The sequence below is a fragment of the Dipodomys merriami genome, unplaced genomic scaffold (genome assembly GCF_024711535.1).
Source record: "Dipodomys merriami isolate MVZ:Mamm:240054 unplaced genomic scaffold, mDipMer1.0.p SCAF_13, whole genome shotgun sequence".
In the NCBI taxonomy this organism is placed as follows: Eukaryota; Metazoa; Chordata; class Mammalia; order Rodentia; family Heteromyidae; genus Dipodomys; species Dipodomys merriami.
In genome coordinates, this window is record NW_027202604.1 from 21,597,379 (window position 1) to 21,620,446 (window position 23,068).

At 40.3% G+C, this 23,068-nt stretch overlaps 1 protein-coding gene across 2 annotated transcripts in view; it reads left to right on the top strand.

The window, feature by feature from the left end:
- The window catches only part of Synpr (synaptoporin), a 284,651-nt gene that overhangs the window by 112,861 nt on the left and 148,722 nt on the right, over nucleotides 1-23,068 (top strand). The window contains exon 1 of one of the 2 annotated variants that reach the window (XM_070018870.1): nucleotides 6,033-6,351. The exons of the other annotated variant lie outside the window; for it this stretch is intronic. Within the exon in view, the coding sequence (XP_069874971.1) occupies nucleotides 6,328-6,351 (24 nt within the window). The 5' untranslated portion in view covers nucleotides 6,033-6,327. Of the gene's footprint in view, nucleotides 1-6,032; nucleotides 6,352-23,068 lie in introns of those variants that run through there. 2 annotated transcript variants of the gene reach the window in all.

The following is a 23,068-nucleotide window of genomic DNA, read 5'->3' on the forward strand; positions in this document are numbered from 1 at the left end:
TTACTACTACATAGACAATTTAGAGATAAAGGCTCTGACCTCAGTTTCCTCTCTTCCTCTACTCTCTTAGCAGCAGCTCCTCCACCCCGCCCCCTGGGATGTCTTAGAGAGAACTTGTCCTCTTGATGAGTTTACTTAGGTCACCTTCTGATATAGAGGGGGAGGGAAAGCAGTTCCAGATGGACAAACAGAAGCTGGCCAGCACAACGCCACCTAAAGGGAGTATGCTTCATCGTGCTCATTTATTGTTTACACCGGGCTCAATCCACCCCACATGCAGCAGAGTGATTCCTTGGCTGCTCATTGTTTGGCATTTTGCTCTGGGCTGAGGATACAAAGTATTTTGTTCTTAAGGAGTTTTGACTTGTGGTCTTCAGAGGAGGCATAGTAAACCTTCCACCTGCTCATTTCGGTGCCATTTTGTCTCCTTTGATCTCTCAGATATGGCTACATTTTCATCCAAATATTCCAACTTTTCTCAAACATGTTCCACTAATAAAATAAAATCTCAGCCTCTCTAATTTACACTATTCGCTCCCTCTATGTTCAGCTTCATGTGGCAGTCAGTTAGCCAGCCTTAAAGGCTATCAAAGAGAGGTGGCTGATGAGCTAATGAATGTCCAAGATAAATTGATATTATGGCAACCTATTAGGTCTTTCAAAAGGAGAGAAGAGACAAAGCTGGACAAAAACAGTTGTTTCCTGAAAACAAATAAAAGATGAGAAGGCTACAAATTTCTACCCTGACTTTAAATGCTCCTATCTGAATAAATTGCATTTTATCCATGCTAGGAAGTGTACTCAGTCAGAGTAAAGAAGGCATTATTAAAGATGTCAAGGTTGTTCTATAAGTGGATTGAATGTAAGTGCTCTCATTGCTGCAGCTCCAAAGAGTTGAAATTGTTCTTAGAACAAAATGTAAGAACGTTAGGCAACTCCCTTGGTCATTTATAAGTATGGCCAGACCAGTCTTTGATTGCTTCCCTTCCCCCACTACAGTAGAGAAATCCTTGTGGCTCTGGAATTTTCCTCTCAGTATTTGTTAAATGCTAAAGCAGCCAAGACTCCCACTGTCCAGCTCTGCAGCAGATAGCCTGAAAGGACCCCTTTTGAGAAGCCAGATGTTTAGAAATAGAAACTGTGAGGGTAAAGAACTGTTGCATTTACCGGGAGGCATGTCCACCAAAAGGGAGACAGGCGTTTCCATTCAGGGAAAATAAAAAATTCTTTTGAGGTTGTCAGAAGGCCATGCTCAACTGAAAGATCAGCATTGAAGATCTGACCATATTGGCAATTAGCATTGCTAATGAGGCTTCCAGAGAATCACAGATTATGTTAATCTACTTAACCTTCTCTATAAATACTCCACTTAGAAAACACTCTCCTTCTATTTTTAATAGTCTAATAATGGCTGAGTGTTATTTTTTAAGGCAGAAGCAACCATGTTAATAATATCAATTTTCAAACAAGGACCATCAAATAATGGCATATTTATTTTTTCATCAGTTCTGAATTTAGGATGGAGATAGGTAGGCAACTGTCTGAGCTGTCCGATTAATTGAGAGATAAAGACAGTCTGAGTGGCTAGCTGACAGGACTATTTGTCCTCTCCTGAGTACTCTGTGGGGGACTTTTCTTTTTTTTTTTTTTGGTCGGTCGTGGGGCTTGAACTCTGGGCCTGGGCGCTGTCCCTCAGCTCTTCAGCTCAAGGCCAGCGCTCTACCACTTGAGCTACAACGCCACTTCCGGTTTACTGGTGGTTTATTGGAGATAGGAGTCTCACAGTCTTTCCTGCCCGGGCTGGCTTTGAACCCTAATCCTCAGATCTCAGCCTCCTGAGTAGCTAGGATTACAGGCGTGAGCCACCAGCGCCCGGCTTGTGGGGGACTTTTCTAATATCAGTTCCCCCATGGGCCTAGGGGAATATTTGGAACTCTGGGAGCCTACGCATTTAAGAAAAACTGATGGGGGCGGGGAGTGTTGGGAACATGGCCTAGTGGTAGAGTGCTTGCCTAGCATGCAGGAAGCCCTAGGTATAATTCCTCAGTACTATATAAACAGAAAGAGCCAGAAGTGGCACTGTGGCTCAAGTGGTAGAGTGCTAGCCTTGAGCAAAAGGAGCTAAGGATCAGTGCCCAGGTCCGGAGTTTAAGCCCCAGGACTGGCGAAAGAAAGAAAGAAAGAAAGAAAGAAAGAAAGAAAGAAAGAAAGAAAGAAAGAAAGAAAGAAAGAAAGAAAGAAAGAAAGAAAGAAAGAAAGAAAGAAAGAAAGAAAGAAAGGAAAGAAAGGAAAAAAGGAAGAAAAAAGGAAGGAAAAAAGGAAGGAAGGAAGGAAGGAAGGAGGAAAGGAAGGAAGGAAGGAAGGAAGGGAGAGAGAAAGAGAAAAGAAAAAACAAAGACTGATGGGTATGATTCACAAAAGGAGCCTTCCTCCATCTTGATGTGGTCTAACAATGGGACACTGAAATCTGGGATGGTTCCAGAAGTTTTCCCTGTAGGAGTAGGCAAAAACAGTCTGTACCCATGAATAAGAGTAGATGAGTTGGCTGTGTTCATCTATCCTGTGTTACATGGAGAGGCTCCTTTCATGAGCTTACCGTTCTCTACTACCTTCCCAAGTGTAGCTTGTTCTCAGGTTGGTCTGTTGATTCAATCTTTCATTTATTTATCCATCAAACATCTGTTTAGAACCTACTACGTGCGTGCCCAATATTCTCATACACAAGATGTGCTCCTAAATGCTCCCTGCCTTTGCAGATATTATCTCTTAGAAAGGGAGAAAATAAATAAGGAAAGAAAGTCAAAAGCATCATCAGATAATACAAAGTTGAAAAAGAGAAACAAAAAAAGGTAACCACAACACACAGTCAGGCATGCAAGCACATGTGTGCGCACACACACATACACAGATGCATGTGCGCATGCACACACACACACACACATGCACACACACACACATGCAGAGCATAATATAAAAGGAAGAGCGGACTGAGCTGAGCACTGGAGGCTCATGCCTATAATGCTATCTACTTGGGAGGCTGAACTCAGAAGTACTATGGTTTGAGGATAGTTCAGGTAAAACAGTTATTGAGCCCCCCCCCATTCTTTCCCCACACTTTACAGATCACAACTGAGTGCAATGGAGATTGGGAGAACTGTTATTTCAAGCCAAGCCAGCCCTCCTCCCCCCAAAATTTGAGACTCCATCTCAACAAAGGGAAACTGGACACAGTGGTTTACACCATCATCTCAGAAATGGAAGGAAGCCTAAAAGTTGGATCATGGTCCAAGTGTGTACCTGGAGGCATGGCTCAAGTGGTTGAGCAATCTTCTAGAAAGAATGAGGCTCTGAGTTCAAATGTCAGTAATGACAAAAATGGGGAGGGAGAGGACTCTCTCAACAATAAAAAAGTAAAACTTAAAGATTGAATGGCAGAGAGGCAATAGGAAAAGATCAGAGGAAAGATTATTCCAGACAAGAAAAAAGTAAATTCAAAGGCACAAAAGGTCAAAGTAGTTGAAGTGGGGAAGGAAAGAGGTAGTATTATTACAAGCTGAAAGGTAAGTGGACCCACATCATAAAGCAGAGAAAAGGAGTCAGGTTTTCCTTCAAACCTCCTGGAAAATGACTAGAATATTTCCTTCTGCTCTGATAGAATCTGATTTACACCATAAAGGGCTCTCTGTAGGTAAAGCCTACAGAGCAATTTCCAGGAGACAGAGTGGAAGTGGGGAAACCTCCTAGAAATCCATTGTGGTGAGAAAGTCAGTTGGCAACAGATAATACAAGAACAGAACATGAACGCTAACCTAACCAGAAGATGACACACGGTTAGCATAGAACCTCATCTGATTGAAGTTGACCCCAGGAAGCCCTTTGGAGATCATTGCAGTGGAAATCCTGCATTGTAAACAGGAGAAAAACTAAAACATAATTGATTTCAGGCACATACCCAGCGGGCAGAGAGCATATGGTTAGTGAATTCAAAGCTGAGCCTTACACCTCCTTCCTTCTCAGGTGTGTTACTATGCTCAAGGCTACACAGAACCCAGCAGGGCCTGCTTGTAGACCCAGGGCCTGAGCATTGGCCTACAGGCTGAATCCTTAACCATGTTCCCATCTTTGCAGTGTGAATCCATGTGGGGTCAATTGGGGACTTACCTATGCATCCATCCACACATCCCTGTGTGGTAGAGTTATTCCCAATACACAGAATAAGTGAAAGTATAAGCACAATTGTATGGCTGCTAGAATTGAGTGGTTACCAATTGGATTACAACAGCTGACTAGGTTTAAATCTTAGCTTTGCCAATTATTGACTATGTGCTTCCAGAGAAGCCATTTAACTCTTTGGGTCTTGATTTCCTTGTCAACTAGATAAAAAATCTTTGAAGCTGATGAGAATGACTGTCCACATTGAAGAACTATAACTATGGAGGCACTGAGAACAGCAACCTCCTAAACTCCGTCTGTCGCTTGGCAGAAGCTATGTGTGGCTTTTTGCACGGGGACATGAGTCTGCTCCTTGACTCATTTATTCCACAATTGCTTACTGAGTGCTGACTTAAATATCTGCTGGTCTCAGGCTCTCAGCCTTTTTTCCATTTCACTTGTATTCACTTGCTTAATTTGCTCCCCTGAGTAATTTCCCTCCTTACAATGTAGTGACTTTGCAATAAGCAGGTGTTGAGAGCAAAGGATCTATCCGAATGTCAGAGGTCCTTGAGTACCTGAAGGTAAAGTCTCAACTACCCCTGAAGATTTACGCATAGGAACAATTAGGTGGTTGGAGGAGAAGGAGAAAGGAAGCTCTGGTCCCTGAGCCAAGTTGATATGTGTGTAGGGTAGGTTTGAAAGTACTATCTGGATTATTTTTTTATTTCTTCCTCATAGCACTTCAGATTGTAAGGTGTTAGTGAACCCATTTTTCAGAGTACAAACTGAGGCTCAGAGAACTTAAGGACTATCACATTTACAGTGAGTCAAAGACCAGGATTAGACCTCAAGTTGCATTCACTCCTCATCACCTTTGGTTTTGTTGGTTTGATTGTTGGTTTGGTTCCATACCTTCCCCTCCCCCATTCCTTCTGTATATAGGAAGGGAGAAAGGGAGAGAGGGAGACAGAAGGAAATGATAGTAACTGTTACCTTATGGAGGAGAAACAGAGAAAGGGAGACATTGGGAGGGGGTCCGAGTAAGACTTGGAATAGATTCCTGACTAACCATCACCTGTGTGAGTTGCTATTGGGCCATCCCCAGACACTATTCTGTTCTAGCTTGGGGTTGGGTGGGAGGTGGTTAGGGAGGCTATATTGGGCCAGAGAAGGGACAGCATTCAAGTTTCTCCACCCCGTGCTGAGGTGAAGCCATCAGGAGAAACCATCTTCATGACACCACCACCTGTGGAAACTTTTCCATGAATGTGGGGCTACCCTCCCCCTTCTCCCCCACCCAAAACCTACCTTCCTTCAGGGTGCCATGATTTTAGCCCCTTGAAGAAGCCAAGCTTAACTCTTCTCTGCCATTGAAACGGAAGCCAGCCTTTTTAATTTCGAGATTATGCAGCAAGCTTTAAATAACACTGGCCATGATGAATGAGCACCCAAGTTGTAATTTGTCCCTTCTACAGTTGCCAGAGCCTGAAAAGCCTGTCTTCTAGTACCATCACCTTAATCATTATTTATGGACAGAGTATGAATTTGCCAACTGGGGATCATGCATAATACCCATGTATTTCCATAAAAACAAGGGCAATTTTTTTTAAGAAGCATCGTAACATTTATCTAATTTATGCAAATCTATTAACAAAGACTTTGTGAAAACCCACTGCTTCACGCACCCCCCCACACCTCCTGGCACTCTTAGTAGGCAAAAATCCTTGCTCCTTTTTTAATTTCCCAGTTTGTTTTTAAGTGCTGTGGTTGAGGGAGGAGGGGGCTCTCGGAGTAAAAGGGGAGAGAGTGTCTCTGCAGTGTGTTTGTGCAACGCAGTCTAGCACTTCCAGTTGTGAGCAAAGAGCCAAGTGTGGTAGTAGTCACCTTCCCACAAAGCAGGCAGCATTTCACTAGAGGGAAGTGTCGGCTGTGGGCTGTCACTGTCTCCTAATATGACTGCTTTGCCATCTCTCCGCAAATAAGGCAGAAGCTGCCACCTGATTGGTATAACATCTCACTTTCCCTCCGCATTGATTTTCTTGTTCTCCTCCTGTGCTTCATAAAAAGAAGGAGAACTGGCTGGTGCTGTGGACAGAAGAGCTTTATTTTTAGTATGAGACAACCTCTATTTTCTTTCAGGAGAGGGAAGTTGGATTATCAATTCTTTTGTAAATGTGTATGGTGATATTTGCTCCGGTAAGTTTATTTCTCTCTCTCTTTCTCTCTCTCTCTCTCTCTCTCTCTCTCTCTCTCTCTCTCTCTCTCTCTCTCTCTCTCTCTCTCTCTCTCTCTCTCTCTCTCTCTCTCTCTCTCTCTCTCTCTCTCTCTCTCTCTCTCTCTCTCTCTCCCTCCATTGATTTATAGCTTGGCTGTGTGTGTATGTGTGTGTGCACACATTTGTTTGCACAGGTCCATTTGTATGGTGCACTTTTCTTTCAAAAAAAGATTTGATTTTTGCAATCTTGGTTGATAATATCCTTTTGTTTTACTTTGTTTTCTCTTATTCTTGTGTTTAAACAAAAAAAAAACCCAGCTGGGTTCTGTAATTGTGTGATAACTTACATCGCTGTGGAAGTGTATGCTGGGATTCTTTTTAACAGGATAAGAAAACTAAACATACCTCCACATTTGGTTTTTTTTAAATGTAATATTCTACTCTTAACCTTCTGTGAGAGAGTTTAATGTCTTAGTGAAATCGTTGTTCTATATCTTGCTTACATTTTAATTAAAGTTTCTTCATCAGTATCACAGTGGGACTGTCTTAAACTCAATTAATAGCTACCAAATATAGTGTGCTAATTTCATAAGATCTTATACCAATAGAAAATGAATGAGAGTCCCAGATGATCCAGTGATATACTTTTTAAGGCAATGAATTTCTATATAAAAAGTATTCAGACTGTTCAAGTAAATCTCACATTCCACAAAATACTCAATGCCAAGTTATTGTTGCTTTCTTCTGCCTTTCTTTGCATGTGTATTTGTACCACCATCTGCCAAATGCCCGGCCCTGGCTCTGATACTTTCCCTATCTGTAGCTAATCAGGAGAAAAGTTGCTATTATTAAATTTCAACAAAGGCAAAATAACTGGTCACCTCTGCTAGTGATGATTTCTAAATGCATGAGCTGGTTAAATGCATATTTTTTAATTCAGCATGTGAATGTTTTGTTGTTAATTCAGAAGTCTATTAATATAATGATGATGCAGGGCCGATGATAAGATGATTAATTGTGCTAATGGAAACAAAACTGATGTTTTAATCTTCCCATTTGTGTGTGTGTGTGTGTGTGTGTGTGTGTGTGTGTGTGTGTGTGTGTGTGTGTGACACAATCAACAAATCTGCCTGGTCTGTTTTCCAGTGAAATGAACTACAGCATGTATTTCTAATGCAAGTGAAAGGCACTTTTGAATATGAAGCAAGAGAAAGTCTGACAATTTTTCTGAAATTTTGAAAGTAAAGTTAGGAATTTCTCACATACCTAGAACCCTGAGGCATAAATTCTTCTGAGACATGAATTTTGAAAAATAGCATTTTTTTGGTCTGATGTTGGCATGGTTTTAGGGTAGCTTTGTGGACACAGTTGAGGTGTGTCTGGGAATATGCTGACCTTCTTGCTCTCCGCCTTTTGGGCATTCTATCATGCACATACTCTTTGCACTCTGAAATGAAGGCTAACAAACATTGAATTTTGAGGCTCCGCCTTAAAACTAGATCAGTCCTTCAAACCCACTTGAAGTTTTATATACTGTCTTATTACTGATCCCAGTAAGGTCTACATAATGACAGCCTTGGATATCACAAACCCTAGCTAGGACCAAGTGATCCTTTGCCAATGTTTTGACGAAAAAAAAATAACTGGAACTTTTATTTTTGAGCTACTGCTAAGTGAACTCATCAGCATCCCTCCCCAAAATGCACACATCCAACCTCTCCATCTCCCTTGAATATTTTTCAAAATTGTAACAGGTTGTATGGCAAACTGTTGGCTATAAAGAAAGTTAGCATCACCTGAAGCTATTCAGATACTAATAAATGAACTTTAAGGAGTCAGCATCCTGATAATATTTGTGATTTCCTACAACCTGCCTGCTTAAAGGCCAGTTAGGGCTTCCAAGCATGGCCAGACACACTGACATAGGAAAGACAACAGGATATCTGTTCCTTAAAGAAGTCAGATTCTTTATATTGAGTTACATCATCAGATGTACCACTCCTGAAAGAAAAGTCCAGAAAAATCTGTGGTAATCTCTTCTGAGGAATAAAAAGAATCTGAGCTACCTTTGGGAAAATAATCAAGGCATTAGAATATTTTTTCCTGATAAGATCATCTCTTTTTTTGCAAAATGAAGTATGCAATAGTTGGCTCCACTTCTTCGATGTCCTGTTGCATGCCTGGTATTGTGCTAAGCATTTTGCTGGGCTCTTCTCCTTCATTCTTCACCACCACTCAGTGAGGAAGAGAGCATTGCCCTCCCCAACTTCCAGATGAGAAAATAGACAAGTGTCCAGTTTGCATGAGGCACCACTATGATGCTAACGAAATTAAGGCTCCTCATGTCTCCCTTTCCTGGGTTTCAGATGGGAATGATTTAACAAGATATACCATATTTTCATTTGTGCTTGCCCTTTTCCTGACACCATATAACCTCTTCTTCTCACACTGTGCCTTTGTAACTCCAAGCTAATGATGTGTTTTACTCACTTTGTGCAGTAACCAGGATGTGGATGTAACAAAGTGAGCCAGCATAGGGCAGGAGTATATAGAGAAGCCACTCAATTAAGGAAGCACTTTAATTGACCAAAATAAATCCAGCCCTTTGAAATCTTCAATTGTTTTCACATCAAGTCAAAGATGCCATCATAGCTTAGAAATATCTATCTCTCAAGTTGTCTGGTTTGTTGTAAATGCAAAATACAGAAAAACAATTCTAACTGAACTTTACAGAAAGTTCACCTTTTGATTCACCTCCACCATGAGTTTCTTTCTCTTCTTTGGGTGGCTGAAAAAGGCTGAGGTGACACTTTAGGTATAACATTGCAAAGCAATTTTACCATCCAGGTAATTAGAACATGAACACAGCTGCCGATAAGGGAGCTGTAAAGCGTGGTACAATAGAAATCTCGAGTCACATTCCTTTGTACCTGAGCACTGATCACCCCATTTGAAATCCATTTAAGCCAATAAAATTCAGGCGAATTTTATAGGGGAAAATGCCACTAACATGGAATCAATATGTTTGCAGTTTCAATTTTTCTTCAAGCAGCCGTTTTAAGACTGTAGGCAGGGCAAAGCAGCCATGACTACAATCTGCAAAGTGCTGCATTTCCTTCCTTCCCTTGAGAGGAAAATTATGAGAGAGGATTATGAGTAATAATGTTGCTGGAAGATATTCCTCAGGACATCCTTGCTATATTTTATCAAAAACTAGAAGTGTTTCCAAACAAATAAGCAAGCAAGCAAACAAACAAAAAAACCACCCACCACAAATTGGAAATACCAAGAGTCCGGCTGTGAAACAGTCATCACAATATTGACTTCTTGATGTACTCTTCTTTGATTGATAATCATTTTGACCTACTGCCTGTGAAGACACCTAGTTGATTGAAGAGTTCAGAGCTCAATACATGTGAGATCTAAGTTTCCAAACTGATAGTCAATTGTATGATAGGCAACCTGGGTAACTCACTCATTACCTGTAATCCTTATTCTTGACAAATATCACAATTGGGTGGTTTAATCAGAAAGTGTAGTATTAATGCCAGTACTGAAAATGAAATTTAAACTCACTTTCTTTTTTCAAGAGTCTGTATAAGGATTCTAAATAGTCTGAAAACCACTGAATGAGACTTTTTGCTTTCATGGAATATGTTGCACTCATCCAATAGAGACCATCCTTTAAATTAATCTTTAGTGAACAGTTTTGCAGAACATAGCATTTTTCAAGTGTGCCTTCCTCAGAGAAGTAAGAAATCCCAAATAAATACCAATATGATGTGTAGCCATCAGGCCTGTATTTTCTTCTGCCCTTTCTCTGGGTATATATTGATCATCAAATGCTTTAAAAAATTTTAATTACCTATTAAATATGGGAAAAGGTGCTGGCATAAAACTATGAGTGTTGTACTAGTCTTGAATTTGCCATCAGTGCAAACAGAGTTGGTGGTCTCATTATATAGTCATCTAAGAACATGGTTTTTCTGGACCTTTTGACTCTGGAATCAGCACATGAAGTACTAACTTCTCTAGGAGAGACGCTTAGTCACTGGCATGTCTTTATATGTTAAAAGAAAAAGGGTGAGTTCAACGTAGAAACATCTCATTCTCTCCCTTCTGCAGACTAATGGGCCTGCATAATTAATGGATTTTACTGTGGTGATGTTTTTTAAACACAGATTCTAGCCAAAAGTACTAATGGAAATTTGTACAGTGGTAACTCCAAACACATTCTATCAGAGTTTCTGGAAAGCTTGTTTTTATTCCAGGGCAATCCATTTGCTATGGAGCCTTAGTTTGGTCAGTGTTAAGTGGATCATCTCATCCTAGGGCTCTTTGTGGGAAACAGAGTATTGGGGTAAGGGGTTTTAATGGAAGTCCCATGTGATTTTCTCAGCCATGTTTATACACTCCTTTAATCTTCCCAAATTACTACATGTTGTCATAGCATAGACTTTCTGACAAAGATAAAACAAATACTTTAAGCTTGGCTTTATATCTGGTCAAATATAGCTTGTAGAATATTTGTGAGCCAGGCACCTTGTAGGCTCATGCCTATGAAACTAGCCATGCAGGAAGCTGAGATCCAAGGATCTCAGTTCAAAATCAGCCTAGGCAGAGAAGTCTGCTAGAATATCTCCAATTAATGAGCAAAAAAAAAAAAAAACTGAATTGGAGGTGTGTCTCAAGTGGTAGAATGCCAGCTACAAACAGAAAAAGTTGAGTGATCGCACAAGGCCCTGAGCTCTTGAGTTCAAGCCTGGGATGGAGCACTCCAGGAAGGAACTAAGTGCCGTGATCTTCTCACCTAAGCCTAGTCTTAATTCTACAGCCCAGAATGTGTCTTCTTACAGGTATCATGGAACTGTTGCATTAAGACATCTCATGAAATATATGTTCTTAGTCTTATATGCTCATGTGCAGTGGAAGAAAAAAGCAGAATCCACTTATGTACTGATGTGTTTACTTTCTGCTGAAATGGAGTCATTTGAAGTAGAGGGAAGAGCTTCAGTGCTTGTGTCCTGTAAGCATTGCATGTCACTCTTAGACATGCTCAGATTTGATGGGTGATTCTCATTCCTTCCAAGTATGGAAAGAAGATAGCACAGAAGAGAACCTTTGGAGGTTCAGAAAAGCAAGGAAGATAGGACGGTTAGCTGAGAAGATGCCTAGAAGAACTAAGGTTTTCTCTAGAAATCTGTATTCAGTCTAGTTCGTGTGATCTAGCTTCTGTGGATGTTCTTTCCTTTTCTCATTTCATCAACAAACATAGTTATATATCGAGAGGCTTCTCAGTGCCAAAGCCAAGGCACAAGAGCCAACAAGATATACAGTTTCTGAATGCACTGAGTATCAGACCCAGATTCTCATCCTCAGCATAGTTACCATTTTGCCCAGATCACTCACAGTCTATGTGTGTGTTGAGTGTGCTGTGTGTGCCTGGGGGGAGGGAGGAAGGAGAGGGTTGGAGGGAGCATTGAGATGTTTGGTAGTATTCTGGGCCTCTACCCACTAGATGTCAGTAGCAACCCCTACCCCTAGTTGTGACAACCTAAATTCCTGCCAGGCCTTCCAAATTGTCCTCATATGAGCCCAGAACCACTGCAAGAAACTTGTTGATTACTGTCAGCATGGAGCCAGTCTTCCCACTGTATTTCTACTTGTCATCTTTCCAGATAGGTTGCATGCTTTGCTCGAGCTTTTACCGTTGTTTTCCCCAAGTATGCAGGCACAGTTTAAGCCAGGTGGTGATGGCTCATGCCTGTAATCCTAGCTATTCCAGAGGCTGAGATCTGAGGATGACAGTTGGAAGCCTGCCAGGGCAGGAAAGTCCATGGGATTCTTATCTCCAAGTAATCACTCAAAAGATGAAAGTGGAACTTGATCTCCACTACAGTGCTAAGCTTGAGCAGACAAAACAAAACCCCCAGGGACAGCACCTAGGCCCTGAGTTCAAACCCTAAGACCAGCACTACTAAAATAGAAGAGCTATCTCATTCAATTCTAACAAGAGATAAATGAGGTAACATTAAAGTACCTTCAGCAAATGAGCAAATGATGGACATTTGAAATGGCTATCAGATTGTTAAAAACTAATAATGAATAGAACCTGGATTCACAGTAGTGTTTCCTAACTAAAATTTCATTTATTTAGTTAGCACTTATTAACTGAGTGGTTTTGAATGGCCTCTTCATACACTTATTTCCTCAAATGTAAGGATGAGGGATGTAGCTCACAGGTAGAGCTCTTGCCTTGGGTTCAATTCCCAGCATTGCCAGAAGAAAAATAGTTCAGGAGATGTAGAGTGAAACGTTCATTACAATCTCAGGATTAACCCTTGAGGTCAGTCTAGGAGAGAGTGAAAATTTCACAGTTAGATAGACCAACTGTAGGAGTCAGCATTCCAGCAGGAAACAGATGACACTCACCAACCTGACTGACCTCTCGCTATTGACCCTAAAACACCAAAACTTGATTTCTTTCTTTCTTTTATTTTTTTCTCAGCTGTGTCTGAGCACTTGTGCTCAAGGCTAGCACTCTATTACTTGGGGCCACCGTACCACTTCTGGTTTTCTGGTGTTTAATTAGAGATAAGAGTCTCACAGACTTTTTTGCCCCAGGCTGGCTTTGAGCCACAATCCACAGATCTCAGGCTCCTGAGTAACTGAGATTACAGGCATGAGCCACAGGCACCTGGCTTGAAACTTGATTACTTTGAGCCAGAAAATGGAAGCACAATGTGACTTATCCAAGCACAATGATGTGACTTATCCAAGGCCCAGTGATGTATTGAAGTCAAAAGGAAGTTAAAAGCAGATCTCATTGTCCTGCACACCCATTAAACAGAACTATTTAAAATGGAGCAAGGCAGATTTCTGGATCTGGTACCTAAGAGAAATATACATGCATGGGATTCTTTGCGGATGTCTAGGTTCCTGAAATAGGTTCCCAATTTAGTTAGTTAGGTACACCTAACCATCTTTGGGGGCTCGTTTAGTCAAACCTCAGCCTCCTTAAAGACTAAAAGATCACGGATGGATCTTAGCAGAGCAGAAGATCAAGAAAGCATAGTAAAGGCCCATGTGGTTTTCAATGGTGCTCACCATACTTGCTCCTGAGCTTGAACAAATCTCAGACTTGTCCATGGTGAGTCTCCCACTACAATTAGGCCCATAGCCTTGGTTTTCTAGAGTGATTTTAAAGGTTATCTGTCACTGTTGAGACCCTTGGCCAAAGTTTCAAGATACAGGCTTTCCAAACGAATAACTCTGGCAGATTTTCCAATATAAAAATTGTCTTCTTGCCTGCACTGCTTTAAAGCATTGGACTTGGCAATAAGAGGAAGGTGCTCTGTGACTTAAGAGTGTGCATAGCCTTCAGTGATACATCTACCCTCTCTAGGCCTTGGTCTCATCATCTCTCACCAGTTATGGAGAAGATTGTCATCACAAATGATACAGGAAAAAAAACCCTTTGAGACTCTGTAGGCCTAGAAAAATAGCATCATTCTTACATCCTTATTCTGTGTAGTCCATTTTATTATCCGTTTTCATTCCAGGACCTCAATGAGTGTGTGAGGTTAAAAGAAGAGTATCCTAAAGTAGCCTGGAAATGCTTGAATGGTCCTTCTATTTCAAGGAAAGATTTATGCCACATATTAAACTTCTGAGATTAAGTAGCAGCATCGAAGAATAACTATGATATAACCAAATGCAATATGGATAAAGTCATCCGGCTAAGATCAGCTCATCAAAACGAATGTTCCTAAATTCTCCTTCTTCCTAGAACCCTTCTTCCCTCTTTTAGTCTTGGCACAACTCACTAGTTATGTAATCAGTGAAGGAGATTGACATGACCTCACGCCTTAACCTATCACCTGTTAACACTGGTGGTTTTTACCTCACACCCCTCCCAACAGGATCTCCAGAGCTTCTGAGGTGGGGCAAGCGGGGAGTGGTGAATAATGATTTTCTCTTCTTCAAGGATAGAAGCTCAAGGAAAACCTCTCACTTTCTGAACTAGGTTCCTCATTAGCCCCCGCTGCAGGAAATTCAAAGGTTTCTCATTTCTCATGTTTTATTTACCAAGGCATCTCTTGACACATTTGATCAGAAAATTCAGTTAGCTCATATTTTTCTTCCTGAAAGCCATTATCTGCTGGCATTCCTCTTCTAAGCTCCTTCCCCCTACCCTCTGACTAGTATTTATCCACTTCATAGCCCTACACCATTTCCCTGAAGTAATTTCTTCTCCCTTCCTTATTGTGTTTCTCACACTTTTCTTTCTCTTGCAGAGAATAAGAAATTTTATTTTGATTCTGTTCGTTCATTTCTTCACTTATTGATTTTTTTCATTCATTCATGTGTTCATCCATTCATTACCTTAAGCATTCTGCTGTGTTTGTGGAAAGCAGCTGTGTATCAGATGCTTTATTAAGGTTTTCAATTCCCAGGAAACTATAACTAATATGATCCCCAGTCTAACAAAATTTAGTCTAATTGGGAAAGAGTCCATTTAAAAATCCTTCAAAAATGATTTAATTATCCCTGTAGTCACTGTTCAATATAAAAGCTAAGCCATCTTGGATACTGATTATATGGCAGACACAGCTCTGAGTGTTTTATGCATATTAATTCATTTAATCCTCATAACAGCACTCTGAGAGAGTTAAAAGAGGAAAGGATTAGAGCCCATAAAATTTGAAGGGCAGGATGCCTTTAGAAAAATCCAGAAATGCTGGTAGAAGGAAGACTTTGTAGGATAAAAAGCTACAAGTTCACATAGCTAGGAATCATGCAGCCTTAGTGGGTTGTACTCACAAGGCTTTTCCCTTCTCGACAGCACCAAGAGGGAACACACTATTTTAAGGATGCAGAGACTAGGAGCCAATTATCCAAAGTCACATCATTTATATGTGGTAACTCTTAAGCTCTTTCCTATGATGCTAACCTGTGAAAAGCTGTAACAAAACATTCAGCATTCAATCCTCCTCCTTATTAGAAGGAGGGAAAGAGGGTCACTTAATTGGTATCTTAATATGAGCCACAATGAGCCCTCCTGGAGGTAAAACATACCCAACACTTCTTATTCAAAGCACTGGCAGAGGCCAGGTGGTATTGACATCACCTGGGAACTTGTTAAAAATGCAAGTCATCAGGTTTCATCCCAGCCCAGCTGAGTATCAGAATCTACCAGTCCATGATCTCTGGATAATTCACTCACCAAGGCAAGACTGAGAAACTGGAGCTTAGAACAGGCAAAAATATTAGGTGTCTGCCTTGGTTGTGATTCTAATTAGTCACCTGTTTGACCTGCTCAGGTCTTTTTCTTTCTTTCTTTCTTTCTTTCTTTCTTTCTTTCTTTCTTTCTTTCTTTCTTTCTTTCTTTCTTTCTTTCTTTCTTTCTTTTTTCTTTCTTTTCTTTTCTTTGTTCTGTGTTTTCAATGAGGGTGGCCTCACAGAAAAGATCAAGCACCCTGGTACAGGTGATCCCAGGAATGTTGGGAGGAACATTTTTGTAGGAGCCCTGAGTCCCTTGCTTACCTATGGAATCTATTTCTCAGAAGTGGAGTGGGAAGGCCACCTATATCGGAATCACCTGGAAAATTTATTACAAATGATGTTTAGACTAAAAGCAGACTTTTCTGAGCAGCAATAAATGCCAAAATACGGTGTAATAATGTCTTCAAGCACCAAGAAAAAGTGGGTATCAGATGAGAATTGAATATCTTTCCTGAGGTATTTATCTAAGACAAGAATGCAATAAAGGTATTGTCAATCTAAATAGCAATCAGAAAGAAGTTCTTCAAAGAAGAACGGTATTTGGGAGGAATTATGGAACACTACAACAGGAAGTTTTGTTCCATTTCTAACCTATGAAGGACTTCAAAGGTGAAGGCATAGGGTGGTTTTTGTTTTTTTTTCCCCCCAGTCTTGGGGCTTGAACCCAGGGCCTGGGTGCTATCCCAGAGCCTCTATTGTGCTCAAAGCTAACACTCTACCACTTGAGCCACAGTGTCACTTCTAGTTTTTTCTGAGTGGTTTATTGGAGATTAGAGTCTCATGGACTTTTCTGCCCAGGCCAGCTTCAAACCGCAATCCTCAGATCTCAGCCCCCAGAGTAGCTAAGAGTACAGGCATGAGCCACGGGCACCCAGTGGAACTTTTTAAAGATAAGAAGAGGGGGTTCCTTTAACAAATGCAGAAACAGTAACTCTCACTAAAGACTAAGGCTAGTGCCAGTCTGAGGCTAGATAGTTCCTAAGCAAACATCTTTGCAGAAGTATTTTTGTTCAAGGTCACAGCGGCCTTCATGCAAGACTGTGGTTCTGAAAATCTTCTGAGAACAATTTTATTGGGTGGTGGGCAGTACTGTGATTTGAGCTCACTTCCTCCCAACCTTGTTTGTTCGTGGCTGGCACTGTACCACTTGAGCCATACCCCCAATCTGATATTTTCCTAGTTTATTGGAGATGGAGTCTCTAGAACTTTCATCCTAGACTAATTTCCAACTGTGGGCCTCTGATTTCAGCCTACTGAATTAATTAATTTGAATTAATTTCCTTTTGAGAAAAACTATCACGGTAGAATGGTGTACTTTGGAGACAGACAGACTTTAACGATGACATTTTTTTCCTTCCTTTGAGAGGAAAACATTCTCACTATTGAAAGAAGGGGGGCAGCTGCTGTGCGATTTTAATAGTGTGTGAAAGTATGCGCAACACGGTACTTTAAACAACTCATAACTATTATTATCAGTTATTACACAGAAAGGAATTTTACAGTCATGTCTCAAATTATCCATATTATGACAATTATAAAATTACAGATAAGTTGCTATAAATAAAATCTGACTTGGAATACCTTGGAAATGATGTCTAATTTGCCATAGAGATCTCATCAATCAAAAATTCACTTAAAAATTCAATTTATTCAATCAAAAAGTATTTATTAATACTCTACTAAAAGCTGGGCATGCAGTAGGGTTGCATGTAACTCTGAGAAGGGAAGACTGAGACAATAAACAAATAAATGGAAATTGATGTTGGTAACACCTACAGAGAAAGATAAAGCGGGTAGAGGAACAAGCCATTCTCTCAAACTTGGATTTTGCTAAATAGACTCGAATAAAAAATTTATCAGAGGAAATCTAGAGGAACAAAAATTGGGAATCTAAAGTTATTTTCCATCTTTGGGAATTTTAGGACTTTTTTTCCCCTCCCTCCATTTTCTTTAAAACATAGAATCACTCTACTTGAAAATGTTGAGTTATCTTAAAGTTTCCTATCTCTCCCATCTTCCATGGATGGATTATAACATTGTGACTAGTGTAGGCTCATGGCTTTTAATATCTAACAAACTAGAAGTGAAGGTGTGGCTCAAGTGGTAGAGTGCTAGCCTTGAGAGAAAAAAAGAAGGGAAAAAAAAAAGCTCAGGGACAATGCTCAAGCCATGACTTTAAGCCCCAGGACCAGCAAAAACAAACAAACAAACAAAAAAACCACAACAACCCCAAAACAAAAGCAATTGACCAAGTAAAATAGTAGTCCAAGTGGTAATCATAAACCATGAAAACAGCCTTCATTCATGGCACATTGAATTTTTTACCCAGTAAAAAGCCAAGTCTCCAAAAGACCACGCATGTTCTTTTCCTGTTTCCTGTTTTGTTGTGTCTCACTTTTGGAAGTTCTGGAGTTTGAGGTCAGGAACTTGCACATACTCAGCATGTGCTCTACCACTTAGCCACACTTCTAGCCTGGCTTTTTTTTTCCTGAAAGCCTTTATTTTATTTTTTTAATTTAACTTTATTTTCTTACAAAGGTGCTGTACAGAGGGGTTACAGTTACATGAATAAGGGAATGGATACATTTCTTGTGGAACTTTGTTACCCACTCCTTTGTTTTACTCCCCCTATCACTTCCCTCCCCAGATCCCTCCCCCACCACCTACCAGGAAATTGTAAAGTTCATTTCTGACATAATGTCTTGTGAGTATCATTGTGGCAATGGGTCAGCCTTTGTCCTTCTTTCAGCATTTTGTTATTCCCTTCCCCAAATCAGATAACTGTATACAAGATGCAGGGTATCAGAATCAAAGACAGAGATTGCCAGGATAAACCAATGGAAAAAGAAATATGAAATAAAATAAGGAAGAACTAGATAAAGTACATTGGCAACAACAACGTCAAAACAAAACAAAACAAAAAAAGACTGCCATTTCCATGTCTTGGAGTTCATTTCAATTAGCATCTTTTTGTATGACCATATGTACATAGCTATTGAGCTATTGTGATCCTCTGCTAGGAGGGAAGCCATACAGGCTCTGTTTCTTTGGGTTCCAGCCTGGCTTTTTACTAGCTAGTTTTAGACTTTTCCACCCTAGCTGGCTGCAAAATTTGTTTCCCCATATCTCAGCCTCCTGTATAACTGAGATTACACGCAAGAGCTCCTGGCTTAGAAAGGTCATTTTCAAGAGACCAGAATTTCATCATTGGTCAGCAGTGATGCAGGGACTTACCTCAGAGCCTCTTCCTCCCAAGTCAATGTGGACTCTAAGAGTCTAATTATTGGAGCATTCCATAAAACCTCCCAGGAAGGAAATGGCAGTGAAGTTCTCTATGTGAGCTTTCTGTTCTGCTTTATGGCAACATCCTCAGACTATTTCAGAATTAATCTTTTAGCACTGTCTAACCACGATAATGTTGAGAATGAGAAAATGATACAAGGCAAATGGAATTTATGAGGAATCAAGCATTGATTTCAAGATGTTATATATATATATATATATAACTTTGTTGTGTTATTACATTATTATGTTATTTTTTTGGGGGGGGTCCAGTCGTGGGGCTTGAACTCTGGGCCTGGGTGCTGTACCTCAGCTCTTCAGCTCAAGGCTAGCGCTCTACCTCTTGAGCCACAGCGCCACTTCCAGCTTTTTTCTTTCTTGCTTATGTGGTGCTGAGGAATCAAACCCAGGGCTTCGTGCATGCAAGGCAAGCACTCTACCACTGAGCCACCTTCCCAGCCCCGATTATTATGTTATTTTTAAACTCAACATTAAGATTTAGCATTTCCTCCAAATAAGCCATTCTTTTAATTCTTTTTTTAAGAAAATAGGTTACAAGCATCTCCCTACTGACTAAAAATTAAAATTACATTCCAGTGAATTCTACCATGGTTTCCCTCATTTGCAATAACTAGTTTATGTCTAGGACAAGCAGAAAAGGTCGATTCTACCAGTTAAACTTTAACATCTCCCTTAATTCTATCTCTTCCTAGTTCACAAATGATACAATTACATCACAATTGAAATATTAAAGCCAATAAGTTAAAAGGAGGGAACGTGTCTAATGAAGATGTTCCCTCTTCCAACACAATCCGGACACAACTGAGCTCCAATCAAGCCATGCCCATCCTGGCCTTTAGAATGGCTTCATTAACTTCCTTATTAAAATGAGGTTTCAATTCACATGATGCTGTCCAAACTCCATTTGGATTTATTAATATAATGAAATAATGACATTTTATGCTGTCATAATTGGCCATGCCTTTGTTCCTTTACACATAGCTACCTTCTCCTTCCCACCCCCACAAAGACATTAGGATATGAAATCCAGGAAACCGTAGGATTTGCCTCAGGATGCTCAGGAATCTTTGATAGGAGTGCAAGTAGCTAAGAGTGGTCAAACACATGGAGTCCTAATGTCTGTGGCTTGAAGGTTTTGACAAGTCACTCAGTCTTCCACTGATGTATCAACTTACATGCCCTTTAAAGATGGCCAGTTAACAAGAAATTAGCTCCTAAATAATATGATAAGATAAATGGACATTATGAAATGGAAAGACTTGCAAAAAATCATATTAAGTGAAGTAAGCCAAGCCCAAAGAAACATAGGTCCCATAGTTTCCCTTATTTGTAATAACTAGTATATGTCTAGGACAAGCTAGAAAAGGTCAAAAGCTATGTACATATGACCAGATAAGATGACGCTGAGGGTTTAGCCCAGCGGAAGAGTGCCTGCCTGGCGCGTGCAAGGCCCTGGCTTTGGTTCTCAGCCCTGGAAAAAAGAAAAAGCTACAAAAGATCAAGATGATGCTAAGCGAAATGAACCCCAAGATAGGGACACAAGAGGTTTCATTTTTGTTGCTGTTGTATTTAATGTACTTACAATGTACTGTGTGATTTTTTTTTTGTTTCTTTTGAATGTTCTTCCCACATGGTATAACCTCTATTTTCACTGTATTTGATTCCAGTGCCCCGCATCTTGTATATGCATTTTTCTAATTTGGGGAGAGGAAGGGAAATAACAAAATGATGAAATAAGGAAAAAAGGAATTACTCCTCCCCTGCAAAAAAAAGATATATGGACAGTTTCCCCTGTAATCATAACTTTTAAGATTGTAACATTTCCAAAGCATCTTCCTCTCAACTGAAAGTTCCATATTTTGAAGCTAAAGCTGAACTACATTTTATTGTAGGCTAGCCATGGTATATGCTGCCAACATATATGTTCTTAGAAATAAGAAAACTTAGGAATAGAGAGATATGGACTTAAAAGGGAATAACATTTTTGTCATTTACAAGCACAAAGAGAAACTGCTGAAAATTCTTCTCAGTGCATTTCTTGGATTAACCTCTGTTCTTTAATCTCACTATTAAAAAAACCCACAAACTTGCTTAAATCCCTAGAATGCTGAATATGTATGGAAAGTTGGTGGTACCCATCCCAACTGTATTCACTAGTTCAGGTATGTGTTTACACAGGCAGTAAGTTGTACTACACGACATTAAATATGTCCCCATTTTCCCTTTCTTCTTGCGCCTTTGTATATGGTAGTCTCTGTATGGTAGCCTCTGTTTAGTGTCAAATGTTCTCAATTTCAAATGTCGACTGTTTTATCCTGTTCCCATTAAGTTGTTTGTTCTGGAATAGACCTTGAATGTCAGGGCCCTTCTGCCATTTCTATTGCTTCTCAGGGGCTAACAAATGCTGCTTGGCATAGATTAGACTCTCATTAAATGCTTGTTGAGTGAATAAATGACAAAGACTCAAGATCCAGAGCATTTTGTCATATCTGAGTCTTGAATCCAACAAAGGCTGATGTGACAGGTGAAGATAACTAGTCCAATGCAATTGGTCAGAAGGACACAGGAATAGGATAGAAAAGGGTAATTATGATAGTTACTGATTTCCACAACAGCCCTGTAAAGAAGAGGATGAGGGGAACAAATCTGATTTCCCAGAGTAGAAAAAAACAAGTATTGAGTTTAGGAACTTGTTCAAGGATGGAAGCAGGAAGCATTAGTGTAGGGATAAAAAACAAAGCCTATCGTTCTAACCACAGCATAAGCTGTCAATAATGAAGCAGTTCTGATTTTGATCATGACTCTCTCCCTGATGTCATGGTATTTTTGTCCCTCTTCCTGGAAGACCCTCTCTGAACCTTGTTTGGTTTCTCTTTGTTTGATTTAGTCTGATTTTCCGTGCTTTGGGGACTTTGGCATAGAATCAGTCTTGAAATACTGGGAGTATTGTATATCAAATAAAGACCAAATGCCAACAGACCAACAACAACCACCTTTTATTTTCTATGATAGTTAGCAGGTCAAGGAAGCACAAGTCTTCAAAGAGTAGCCCCTTGTCACCATACTTTCGGGACAGGCAGTGCTGATAGATTTGGCCTCTTCTTGCTTGAAGTGGGACCTTAACTCTCCCTCCAGGCTGAGAATGTCTCTTTATGTTATAGGGGAAAGAGTCCACCACTCAGAGACAGCCTCATGTAAAAAGATGACTTTACTGGGGAAGTGGATAGCTGACTGGCCAGGGACGCAGCACAGACTTGGGAACTGAAACTGTGACCTGAACAGCCCATAAGCTAGGGTTTTTAAAGGCAGAATCCATGTGGTCAAGCCTGGCCACACGCAGGTGGCCAACGGGGATTGTAACACACACATAAAGACTGCATATTTATGTCAGTGGCCAATGGGGTTACAGTCCATCTCCTAGTAACTGTTTGAACTAACCTATCGTTCTGGTTTGAATTGGCTTAGGAAGTTGGGGTCCCCACACAAAGCAGGTGGATATTCTTACTCATGGGGGCTGTACATTCCAGAAACATAATGTCACATGCCCCTGCATCCTTGAAGCTGGGAGTTGTTACAAAGACAGCGACAGGAGATTTATTACAAAGATAGCTACAGGAGCATGCACAATGTGGCAAGGTATGCACCATTCTAATTAGGCAGGGTATGAGATAGGGCTGAAGTCTGTGTGAAACACATTTTAAGGTCTCCCTTTATGGCCTCTCTTTGTTTTTAGTAAAGGGTCAATTTCTCGGCTTAGTTTTTCTCACACAGTCTGGGACCTTAACAGTCTAGGAGACCCGTCCCCCCTCCATTTAGCCTTCCTGGTGCGTGCTCAGAACCCTCTTGTTTTCCAAGATTAAAATTAGTTTTATGCTGAACTGACATCCCAATGATGTTTTCCAGTTCCAATCAGATGTTTTCTATTCTCATAATGCCATTTTCCTATCAATGCCTTCCTATTGAATTCAGATTTCTACTGATCTTTTCTTTGCTTTTTCTTTCTTTTCCTCTCTTTTTATTTACTTGAAGCAGAGTGTTGTTATGGCCTCAAACTCATGATCCTCCTACCCTCAGCCTCCTAAGTACTTGATCTATTCTTTCACTCTTTCA